This window comes from Vigna radiata, unplaced genomic scaffold, assembly GCF_000741045.1.
Source record: "Vigna radiata var. radiata cultivar VC1973A unplaced genomic scaffold, Vradiata_ver6 scaffold_360, whole genome shotgun sequence".
Classification (NCBI taxonomy): Eukaryota; Viridiplantae; Streptophyta; class Magnoliopsida; order Fabales; family Fabaceae; genus Vigna; species Vigna radiata.
The window spans coordinates 40,119-53,111 of record NW_014542355.1 but is presented as its reverse complement, the minus strand read 5'-3'; the positions used below and the strand labels follow the sequence as shown (position 1 = coordinate 53,111).

At 30.2% G+C, this 12,993-nt stretch overlaps 1 protein-coding gene and 1 long non-coding RNA gene across 2 annotated transcripts in view; both read right to left on the bottom strand.

Annotated features, from left to right (window-relative positions):
• Window positions 1-6,930: 6,930 nt before the first annotated feature.
• Window positions 6,931-10,985, bottom strand: LOC106779594 (KRR1 small subunit processome component). The gene is made up of 12 exons (XM_014667734.2): window positions 10,759-10,985; window positions 9,763-10,063; window positions 9,579-9,689; window positions 9,423-9,491; window positions 9,133-9,189; window positions 8,940-8,978; window positions 8,717-8,821; window positions 8,545-8,627; window positions 8,380-8,461; window positions 7,612-7,755; window positions 7,344-7,415; window positions 6,931-7,224 (listed from the first exon to the last, which is right to left on the bottom strand). Exons 2-12 carry the CDS (start codon window positions 10,045-10,047, stop codon window positions 7,102-7,104), a joined length of 1,170 nt encoding a protein of 389 aa, XP_014523220.1. The 5' UTR covers window positions 10,048-10,063; window positions 10,759-10,985; the 3' UTR covers window positions 6,931-7,101.
• A 1,180-nt stretch (window positions 10,986-12,165) lies between these two features.
• Window positions 12,166-12,993, bottom strand: part of LOC106779601 — a 2,526-nt gene continuing 1,698 nt past the window's right edge. The window contains exon 3 of the long non-coding RNA XR_001377187.2: window positions 12,166-12,433. This is a non-coding gene — a long non-coding RNA (uncharacterized LOC106779601). The remainder of the gene's footprint in view (window positions 12,434-12,993) is intronic.

The window sequence follows — 12,993 nt, the reverse complement described above, 5'->3', positions numbered from 1 at the left end:
AAGTAGTAAATAGATAAGTTAATTTTGGTCTAAAAAGGGGTTTTTGATAGGTGAGATTTTGAGATAAGGGTTGAATAGGGAAAACTAAAGTTCCAGGTATGTTTTTAGGCTATTTAAAAGTTTTTTGGACTCTTAGTTCATAGAATTATGTTTGGTAATTTGTAAAAATCTTATATGTTAGCTTTTGGAGGGTTAGTATGACTTGGTGCAACTAAATCCTATCTAAAAGATTAAAATGGTATCTTGTTTTGAGTATAAACATGTTCTTTAATCAATTCTATGGTTAAGGATACTAATTTTGCTCATTTGTTTATTTTATTAAGAATGCCATTTTCTTCCAAACTCTCTGGAATAATCAATTATCTTACTTGATAATCGATTATTTTAGCCAAAAGGTCATCTTTGCATCATTTTTTTCTAGAATAATCGATTATTAGGTGTGATAATCGATTATTCCTAAAAAAAATTAATTTTTTTTTGGCTTTTTGCTTCTAAGTTCTTATATGTTTTCTTTGCTATAAATTCATTATTTGGGTGAGTTAGTTTATAAATCTATTATACTTTACTGATTTGAATAAATTGATATTTATGATTTGTGAACATGTTTATGTGTATGTTTATGGTTGATGAATATGATGGTATGATATCGATGATTGACGTGATTTCATGGACCTCGTGGTGAAACTTCATGTTGGTATTTCAATGGTTATGGGGTAGCTCCTAGGATTGAGTTTAGTAGTGTAATGTATTGATGTAGGGACTCAGTCTTGGAAGGGGGTTATGTGTGAGGAGTAGTAGGAGGTCCTAGTCTATGGTATGATGTTCTTTGGCCATAGGTGGTTAGCCTCGTGTGGTAGCTTGGGGCAGGTCATGTAAGACCCTTGAAAAATAATTATATTTAAGAAAATAGATATTTTTTTTAAGTATAGAACAATATGCATAATGCTATAGTAAAATACATAAGATGCTACAATAAATACGTTTGATGCTACAATAAAATGTTGTACTAAATAGTATGATGCTATAGTAATATAGCCTCGCGAAAAGTGTGTTGCTACAATACTCTTACAGTGAAAATGTAGTATAGCTAATACTGCAACAATAAAAATATAGTACAACTACAATACTACTGTCGTTAAATGTAGTACAACTACAATACTGCTATAGTAAAATGTAGTACAACTATAGTACTACTACAATAACCCTAACTTCAACTATACATATGGGCGATAAAATGAAGTATTTCATCATTAGAGTGAAAATTGTGAGGAGAGAGCAGTAATTTAGTAGCAGATAAGGAGATTTGAGGGGTAGGATTTGAGTTATAGTGAAGGTTGTGAAAGCTTCTGAAAGGGTGTTTAGATTGAGTTGCAAAGAGAGTTATTTATAGAGAGAGGTTGTCCTTGTGAGTGTAGAGGGTTTTGAATGGTAGAGAACGAAGGTGTTGCTCAGATTTCATTAAGAAAGGATCAAGTAGTTCATCAAGAGGTAAGGGGGGCTAATCTTTCTTTTCTTTTTGTATGATTTTGGATAGATGTAAAAGCTTGATAGTGGGGTTGTAAAGGGAATTGACCTCTCTCTATTATTATTTTGTAATAAACATTGATGGTCTAATATTATTGTGTTGTAAGGGGAACTATCCTTGCTATTGGTTTTCTGTATGAACATTGTTGATGAAAATTGTTTGTGATCTTGTATTGAATCTATGAATGTGCAAATGCTAATATTGTAAGTAGATGTTAACTTTCTTTTGATAAGAGTAGTGAGGGTACACACTTATGACTATATTAGATATGATTTTCCTTTCTTAACTCTAAGGTTTAAGGAAAAGAAAAAGTTGTAGTTTAAGTGTTGTTTTCTATAAAGTTTTTATCATGTTTTTGCCCATGTGATAGTGTTAAGTGCTCTGTAATGGTAGAGAAATGCAAATTTAAGGATAACTTGACCTGGATACCTTTATTACAATTGGTTAAAGCCTTTGAGACAAGCTTTTTACTCGAAGATAAGGAGATGTGGTGTGTTTGAGTGCTAGGGAATTAGGAAACCAGAATTTTTGGATTACAAAGGATGGAGAAAGATGTTAGAGTTCAGAAGTAATATTTTCATTTGAGGGAGTTTTAAGAAAAAAGTTAAGGGATCAGATATCATAAGTTTTTCAAGAGAAGTTGGATTTATAGTTTAGAGTAAAAGGAAAGTGTGGGTGCGCCCTGGCGTAGCAACGTTGAGAAGGCAACATGGTTTTCATATCAGAAATGTTTGAGATTTGAATAAGAAATATGGTGGAAGGTTTGAGGTTAAAGTTAAAAAGGGAATATGAATCCTGAAGCAGACTAAGGGGAATCAATATCTAAAAAATAAGTATAAGGCAAAGAAGAGCTTAAGGAAGAGTTAAGAGTGGCAAAGTTTTCTAAGTTTGGGAAACTGTAGTCTTTATGGAGCGTGAAGTATTATAAGGATTTTAAACTATGTTCAACAATCAGAAGGATATGGTTGGATCTTCTCAACAAATGACAACATCAAAATGAAGTACAAAATGGATGTTTCAAGATCAATGGTCTGCATAGAAGGAAGGTTTGACCTTGGGCTGAGGTGGACGATTTCAAGCACTAAAGAAAGAAGCGCATCTAAAAGTTCATTTTGTAAAGAAAGCAAATGCTAGTGAGTTAGAGCATGGGGAATGAGGAAAGGAGAAGATTTTTTTTTTTATAAAAAGAGCTAAAAAGGGATGTCTACGATATCAATTGCTGAAGTGATTATTGTGTATGATCAGAAAACTTGGGTTGGTTGTTATGTTCAGAGATCTAATGTGGCAAGTTGAGTTTGAGGTTGATTTCATTAGATGTAGTAGCCTGACTATATCTAGTAATTTGTTGAGTCTGATAAAGAAGAAACATATGTACAATGTTAGCTTGCAGAAGATAGTGGAGTTATTGACATAAAATAGGTTAAGTAGTTGGTGATGGGGGAAGATGGTGTGCTAAGGTTAAAAGGCAGAGTTAATATGTTAGCTAAGGCATAGTTGAAAAAGTTGATTTTTGAAGAGAGTTTTAAAGTTGAGTTGTGGTGTTGTTGTTTTAGTTATGATCAAGTGAACATCTCTTGAAGGTTTGGCATGTCTTATGGTGATCAAAGGGTTAGGCTTGAAGTTTATATTAAATGGTTTCTTAGCAAATTAGAGAATAATCGCAAAACCGGTTTGAGTGTGTTCCCATCCCTTTCTAATGGTTTATCTTCTGCAAAAGAAGCTTCTTGTTACAAGAAGGCGAGTTAGTGGTTGTACATCAAGCATGGATTAAGTTAAAGAGTGAAGGAAAATTGTCATGAGAATTAAAGAAGTTTAACAAGGACAAGTGAAGAAGAGAAGAGAAGATCTTGGTTGTGGAAGAGTTTCTTTGCATGTTCTAAAACAAGTACTAGAATTTTCACCTTGGAGCCGTGTGGTTCACTATTTCATTGGAGTCTGAAGCAAAACCAATGTCAATGGTTCTTAATTGGATAGTTCCTATTGAGTGTGTGAAGTAAAAGAGACAGGTTGAAGAGTTGTCAGAACAATAGTAAATTGGACTCAGTACAAGCATCATAATATTTGTAAGTTCAATACATCTAGAAAGAGAAGGAGAGGGCATATTTAATAGTTCTAGTGTAAATATTGGCTCAAATAAGAGTGGTTTTTAGGACTTATATTTCCCAAGGAATTGAGGCAATGTTGAGGAAATGGAATGATAATGTTATCATGGAAAAAAAAAGAGTTCTAAGAGTTTTGCAAGATTATAGAAGTATTGAAGAAGGTTTTCTCAAGAGTAGTCCTTTTCTTATTACAACTGGCATAAAGGGATTATCCTTTTTAGTAAATAGATGAATAAGAAAGTATGAAAATTAAAGTAACACAACAGATGATGGTGGGCATGCTTCTTAACAATGAGAGGTGAATGAGAAGAGTTTTCTTAGTCATATGTTAGTGGGTTGTGATTTATGATCTTCTTTAAACTAGTAGAGATGTTATTTTCTACATATAAATTAAAAGTGTTTAGTAATATTCAAAAGTCGAACATGATAATAGATTTAAGAAACTTTAACTAGAAGTCGTTTGAGCAATATTAAATTTAAGAAACTTTAATAAAATAACATTTTTCAAATTTTTCACTTGATTTAAAATTTCTTCCTTTCAAATATTCATTGTTAAAGTTGTTCTTAAACTTACAATGTTAATATAAAACTCACTAATCCATTAAAAAATACTTTTTTATTTAATTTCATGCATTTCATTAAAAATAAAACCACTATTTTAAAATTATTTTTGAGAAAAATTCTTTCAAAACCCAACAAGTTCACCATATCAATAATACACAAACAAAAATTCACTTAATCATCCATAAAAAAAATATTAAAACACCAATAGAAATAAAATTATTTACCAAATGAAAAAATCAAATTAATATCCTCTTCCCCGTAACTCTAATATAATAAGGAAAAACGGTCAAACAAATCTTCTAATAGAAGACAAGGGAAAAATGAGATTTTTTAAAACTAAATATTTTAAAATAAACTAATAAATGAATACCTAGCCTTTTATTATTAGTAATATTTTAAAATATATTAATAAAATTAATTGTTTTTGTCGTTTTGAATTTGCGAGAAAAATTTAATAATTGGAAAATTAACATAATTAACTTTTTTAATAGAAAATACATGGTATTTGCTTTTTAGTGAACTACGATAAATAACTTCAAACGATTTTTTCAGAATTATATTTTACGTGTTCTTTGAAAATGATATTTTTCATTGTTGTATATTTTTCTTTTTACATTGAAATAACGTTATTTTGAAATTATTTACAAATAAGTGGTTAAAGTGCAATGCTTTTATTTCTTCAATTTACTCTAATTCAGATTAAAATTTAAAATCGTATAGAATAAAATAAATTCATTTTTTTTTCATAATTATAATAAATATGTAAATTATAATATATAAGTGTTGATAAATTATAACATTTGATCATTTACATTTTTATATGTTATTTTAAATTAAAATAAAATAGTTAAAGTTAAATATACAAATAAAGATGCAAAAATAATTTGAGAGATTGAAAAGGTGTTCTTATTTACAAATTGAAAATTGGAGACAATAATGATAACAATATGATGTTTTGAATGGTAACGATGTTCCAAAGTGAAACAGTGAAACCAAAGAAACACATGAGCCGACAATTCCGAAGATTAGAAAACACTTTATACGACACCAAATCCAAAGCTATGATCATGTCAATAACGCAATTATATTGGCTCAACCATTCATATTAAAATATTTTTAATCTCATCATGTAACGTATATTCTTATATTATTCCCTCACCAACCAAAACATATATAATTATTATACATTTTTAATATATATTTGATAGTTTAACCATGATTATCCTAAATTTACATTTCATAAACTTTTAATTAATTAATTAATTAGTTAATGATATTTTTTTTACATCACATCCAATCTTTTCTTCTTCGATTTCATAATCAAAACACTAAAAAAAACTTGATTTATAAATAGTATAATTTTCGACCAAAAGTCAATCAAGAATAACATACAATTTTAGACTTTTTTAAAATCAAATCAAGATGAAAACGAACGATTAAATCACTCGTATATTTCTCACCAAATCTAAGAAAACAAATTTTGAAAAACAAAAGTTTTTTTTTTCTTCTTCAAGCACAAACTTTATGGATAATGCTATTCAATTTGTCAACAACCTTTTTGAAATAAAAACAAACTCCCTATGTTGATTGAGTTTTGATGAAGAGGTCAAGAAGAAAGAAGATAAAATTCTCTTCACTTGTGTCTTTTAAAATCAAAAGTCTTAATTCCATTTTTGCTCATTAAATTTAAAATAATCGTTCAATATTTTTCTTCAATTTATTCTTAACTCAAATCTTCATATTTTTTTAAAAAGACTTGATTTAATACATGCTCACGTTATTAACTTTCACCTTAGGATGGGGAGTTGAACTTTTGCGTTTGAATATTTAAAAAAAAAAAAATATATATATATATATATATATATATATATATATATATATAGTGTACTGAGTACAAAAATAGATTAAAAAAATTAAATAATTTCAAAAATTGTTATTAATCAGAGAAAGGAAAGAAGAGAGGAAATATGCCATTAATAGAATTATTTTAAACTTATATAGATTTTATTTGGAATCATTTTGTAAGACTAAATTATTTTTTTTAAAAGATAAAACAATAAAATTGAATAAAATAGTTTCTTTTTTACAAAAATAAACCTATTTCTTTTACAAAATTCTTCAAAGAAACACATCTTCACTTTAATTCTCAAACTATAAACTTATTTACTGTTTTCTTGAGGTTGAAAAGTAAGCCAGATTTTCAATTTAGATAATTAAAAAAAGTTTAATATAAAAAAATGGAATAAACTAAAATAAGAGACATCTTATAATCTTTCCTACAAAAAGATTGTCAAACGTGGTTGGTATTATTTTTATACCATTTATTATTTGGACTTTAGAGACAGAAAGAACAAATTGGGGACTGACTTTTCTATGAATCACCGAAAGCTGTTCCTATCTTAAATTCATTGAAAACAAAGAATAAATTTCTAAATTGATTTAAATATTAAAAGTATATGTTGATACTTTCTTTTAATTTTTAGCTACAAAATTAGAAGGTTCAGATAGGCACAGCTGAACAAAATAAACACCTTTCTTCCCATAAAAATGTTTTTTTTATTATTAAATAAAAATCAGAGTGTTAATTTGATGGACAAAGCTGAAACCCATTACAGGAAGTAAGATGGTAATGTTGAACAAGTTTCAACAAAAACACACTTGTGCTGACTGAATGAAGCACAATGAAAAGCAAACAAAAGAAGTTCAGAATGTTGATATTGCAATATGCAAAGCAGAAAATTGGTCACCAAACAAACCAAAATATGTTGGTTGTGAATCATTGAGCATAGGTTTTAGGGAGCATAAAATAGTTAGATAAAGTAAACAAAAACATACAACAATTTAAACTAAAATTAATTTAAATACAATATTTAAATAAAAATAAAAAATATATAAAATTCAAAATGAAGATTACGCCGAAGACCTTTGCTTCTTGGATTTCTTTCCTGATGCGTGTTCTGAGGATCCCATAATATATGTCTCCGCATTTAGATTTTCTTCAGATTTTCGCTTCCCAAGCTTCTCTGTTTTTTTCTGCAGACGGCCCCAATTTTTAATACAAGCGAGATAATTTATTTAAAGAGAAAATGCCGGTGTGGCAAAGAAAGCCTACAATTTAAACCAATCAAGCAAGAAAATAACAACAAAATTACCTTTAAGGACTTTGTAATGTCAGCTACGTTATTGTTAGCATCCTCTGATTTATTCACCGGGTTTACAGGCTCCTATACAGAGGGAGCAAACAAAAATTTAACAAAGCAACGTGAAGAAGACTATAAAGTAAACAATTTAACAAAACATAGTTGTGTTTTTCTTTTATGGACAGATGTTAATAAGGAGAATTGATCGGAAGTGTAACTCGAAACACAGTAAATAGTTGTGCATAGTATAGAAAATTGCAAATGACATGTTGGCATTAACCTTGGGAGGGATGAAGGCCTCTTCTCGTTTCCTTTTGTTTTCAGCAGTTTTTTCAGCCTGTTTCTCCCGCTTCTCTTGCCATATCTTTGCCGATTTTCTCTTGTTACTTAAAAAGTATTCTCCAGTTTCTAATTGTATATCAATCTGAAATGTAGCATAAATTACAAAAGACGCAAAATTAACAAGCAAAATATCAGAAGAATTGTGTCAAAAACTTGGATTTATATATACATACAAAACATAAACGAAAGAAAAATCATATAAGAATGCCAGAAAAAAAAAAACAGTTGTGGAATTTATGCTGTTATCTTATTTAAAGGTCAAGAAAATGTTCATATATTCACAAATCCTAGATAATGCACACTTGACCAAGAGGTGATCATATCAATTCCTGAAGATAATGCTCGAGATTGAATATCAATTATAATTCATATTCACTGTGTCTATTGCCTTCATTGAAACAAGTACAAAATAAGGTAGAATATGCTACCTCATAATATCAGCCACAGATAGTAGGTCTCAGCTTTAACAAATTAATTTAGAAGAAAACAGATCAAGCACTAATCACAACAGAGCCAGAAATAGAAGGTGGATCAGTAGGGTCTTACTAAGGTAATTGAGTTCTTGAGAACCATTAAAATGTAACTCTTCTTAGAAAACCATTAGGCAAATTCAAACCAAAAGGAATTTAATTAAGCATTCATATCTTAATCATAATTGGAAGAAATCCAACTAGATCATATATATATATATCAGAAGTGGTCTCACCTTGCTGGGCTGTTGTGGTGGAGGGAATGGTGTGTATGCTTTCTTCTGTTTAGAGTTAAACTTCTTTTGCTTAACGTTTTTCCTAGATAAAGATATGAAGAGTCAATGAAACTGAAGCCGAGGGTGATAACTTTGCATTTAAAAATTATCAAATAAAAGCCATACTTCTTGAATTTTGGAAGGAACCTATCCCAGTTTTCCTGGGCAAGTTCCGGGTTCTTTTCAAGTTCTTTCTTCATCATAAGAATCTGACCAAGTGAAAAAGAGAAATAAGATATTTTATGTACCGGAAATCTATACCATAAAAATCAGCTTGATAAAATACATATCAATTAACCTTAATGTTGTATACAGGATGCATTTTATTCAGCATGCATTCTTCAACAATCCTTCTGATTTGTTTCAAACCTTTGAACGAACCCATAGCAGCAACTGTGTTTCCCTGTGGAATTGCATGAGAAATACAAAGAAATCAGCTCTTTCTATACCACACTCATATCATAGTGCAAGTAAATGTAAAGTCTTCACATTCTAAACAACGAAGTAAAATTCAAAATTACCTGGACGAGAATGTAGCAGCCAGTGAGTATTTCAAGAGCCTGCACACCAGTATTACAGTTGGAGAAAAGTGAGTTACAAAGTTGAAGCCATCTATTGATAGTAGTATGCAGTACAGTAAAACCAAAGCTAGAATGTAAGAACAAAGGAGTCGTTCCCATTGCTCCAAAAATAAATTCTTAAACAATAGCATACTTTTAGGGTGGCAGAGTTGGGACCCACAAGATGTTGTCTCCTTTTTACAAATCGCTCCTGCAGTCAGAAAATCAAGTGAACTTCCTACCATCAAACATACTTCCTTAAAATGCTTCAAGACAGAATAGAAAAATTACATGTAAGCACAAATTAAAAAAAAAAAAAAAACTGTTGAAACAAGGGAAATCCAAAGAACAAAGCGACACTCAATCCAAACACAGGACTCGCAGCGGCACTGGTATTGAATATTCAACTATAAAACAATAAACACAAAAACCATCAGATAATACCTTATTGCGAACCAAGCCACTGATTTTAATGATATCACATTGCATTTCATCGTCAAGTATTTTTATGGCCTGAGAACAACGAAGAGGACATTAACATAACTGAAATTTGAAAGAAAGCGAGAGAAACAAGAGGAAGAAAAGCACATATATACATACCTGAGGAGCAGAAACACTTCTTGAGAGAAGCCTGATGAGATCCCTAGCTTTGATGATAATATAGGGATCTCTAGTCTTTCTGGTGGTTGAAACTGTCATGGAACCCTCGACCTGTAACAAGTGAAAGTGGAATTAAGATTTGGAAATCAGAGAAAAGGATGAGTGAAGGGGAGTGAGTGTGTACAAGGTTCAGTTCGCAAGCGATGCCATATTGTTTGAGAGCAGATTTGACAGTAGGCCATGCTTCTTGGAGATACTTTTCGCGGTATTGAGGGAAGAGGGTGGAGAAAGAACTGACTTCGAGCATGCCACCTTCGTTCCAAGAAGGGTCGAACTTCTCCACCTTCCAGTGGTCAATGTTAGGGTCATCATCCCATGGCTTCGGTTTATCGTGCTTTCCCTTTCTCTTCTCTTTCTTCTGAAATTCTTCTTCCTCCACGCCATTCTCATCCTCTTCAAGGTTTCTCATCACTCCAGTTATATCTCTACCATGCAAATGCTTCTTCCGTTAGGTTTTCAAGTTTGTGTGGAATTAGGGATGCCTTCTTAAAACCCACAGGTATACATAGATATCCACCAATTTTTTATAAAAATTATTTTATAGTTTTTTAGATCCAAATAAAACTAGAACAACAAAAAATCCACATCAAGAGCTTCTCCCAAGAAGCCATTTGCAATAACCACAATCGCAATAACTTCAAACCAAACCCAGAACTTCATGGGTTCAATGAAATGCTAAGCAAGGCAAACCATATTTTCATTTAGTTGATCCAGCAGACTATATAATTTCATCAAAACCCAGACTTCATTCACCGCAAGCTTATACAAAACCCACATGAATCCAAATGAAATCAAATAATCCAACAGACTATATAATTTCATCAACAAATACATTTCAGAATTAACAGAAAATTAAGAGAAAACTTCAGTAATTAAACATATTACATAAGCAAGCTCTTGAACTTTTTTCAACACTTCAAGATTCAAATAAATATCCATCAATCGAAACATTATTCCCACTGCATGGTCTAAAATTTCTTGCCACCTTGGTGAAGTTTCCAGGGCTTAGCATAAGACTAAAAATAAAACCCAACCTCTCTTGACAGAGTGAATTGGTTAGAACCCCAAACCACACAGATAAAAAATAATGGAAACAGAGAGGGAGAGGGAGAAGATGAACCTCGTTGGCGCCTGCAACGGTGGGCTGAGGACTGCTCGGTGGTGGCTACGGTGAGGAGGCTAACACTGTTTGAACCCTCGAGCATAAAAAAACATGAGAGAAAAAGAAGAAAAAAATTTACCTTCTAAACCAGAAAACGTGAGAATTCAGCAGATTAAGTTTAGGGATAGGGTGGGTTTAGGGTTTATGCAGCACCCAAAAGCTCATTTTGATTAGATCGGGACTAGATATAAATTATAAATTATTATTTTTATTTTAAACGGACAGGAAGAGTACCACAGTATTTTAGTCGTTAATCATTATTATACCATTTAAAATATTCACTATTCAACATACTTTAAATAGATTTAAACTTCTCTCTTCTTCTTCCTGTTGGAAAATTACAATTATATATTCAGATTTTAACTGGTTTTAATTAGATTTTTATTTTTAAAATATGATATAATTTAGGTATTAATACAGCACTAATAATTATTTTATTTTTTCTTTAATTTTTTCTTTTAAATGTCAAGTGTCAAATAAATATATTACCATATGATAAAGATAGGGTAATGTAAAAATGACAATATCATATAAAAAATATCAATTTAATTTGCTTATTTATATTTTATTTCAACTCAGTTTTGATATTTTTAAATTAGAGTAATTTCATCCCTCTCTAAATTCAGAATAAACTTAATTTTTATATAAATATTATAATTGTTATAATAATACTTTTATTGAAATTAATACTTTTATCAATGTTAATAAAAATATCATTATAATATTTATAGTATTTATATAAAAGTTAGAATTAATCTCAAAAGGTATTAAATTATTCCAGTTTAAAAATTAAAATAAAATTACTAAATTAAAATTTCTCACATAATATTTGTCAGAACATCTCATTGTGATAGGATGTTCATTTAACAGGTAACACAACTACTGTCATGTTAGACTATCTCTACCATGTGAGAAAATCTTTATTCAATATGTGAGAATTTAAAAAAAAAAAAAAAACAATAACACATGAGTGAACATCTTTCTTATTGTACCAACAAAAGTAATCAAAGTCTTATTTAAAAATAATGATCCAAAACCAATTAAAATATAATATTTTTAAATAAACATGAATATCAATCAAATTTTAAATCATTTCAAATATCTGATACATAAATTATATTTAAATATTATAAAAAAATATTCTCTAAATGTTATTATTCTTTATTTTATTTGGAAACCTGTGCAGACTATTTCTTCTTGCAAGTCATGGTTTCTTTCTCGACCTCTATCACAAGTGTAAAAGACAAAGTTATCATGAGTAGCTACCATTTCCTTCTTACAGTTTAGTTTTTTCAACAAAATGTTTTATAAATATTGTGACATCCCAAATTATATAAGATGATATAATATAGAATAGAACACGAAATGATAAAAGAGAGCAGTCAAGATGATGTGAAATATAGGTTTATAATTTTTACAGTCATCCCAAAATGAATTATAACTTTAAACTATACCTAATTCAAAGTATTTCAAAATAAATAGATGACTAAAGCTAATTTCAAGGAATTATAAAGTTCAAACTCATATTACATAAATGTCTTTCAAAATAAATTAAAGAGAAAAGAGGAATCCTAAGAACTAGGTACAGTATCCCCGCCTTCCAGAGTTTGCTCCAATGGAACATCATCTGCCTCTGCTCACATCCATTTTAGATGATCATTGCAACAAGAGTAAGACAACATACAAACAAACAACAAACATGCAAGGGTAAGCTAGATTTTCAAAAAAATATAAATGTCAATGTAATCTAATCTAATATACACAATAATATTTATGCAATTAAAACACATAGTATATTGTAACATATTATCCGGACTTAAAATGAATATCGAGCTATGGCGGGTTGTGCACTTGTGGTGGTCTCTACTGCTTTGCAAAGCCATTGTCATGGGTTGAACCCTACCACACACACAAGTGTAAGTCCGTTATCACTCGCCTTAGGTCATACTGGAAGCACCCAAGACTAGGACCTCCTACTACTCTCACCACATGACTAATTCTTCTCTAAGTGAGATTGAAAGAGTCATTAAAGTGTTAGAATAACCCCCAAGACTGAGCTTCCTATATTCCCTCTAAACATTACAAGGATCTCACCTAGAGATCTTACATTTAAACCACCACCAACAATCTTAAAATCATGTTTCATTCCTTCTCAAGTCATATACTTTCAACCCATACAATTCCAATATATAA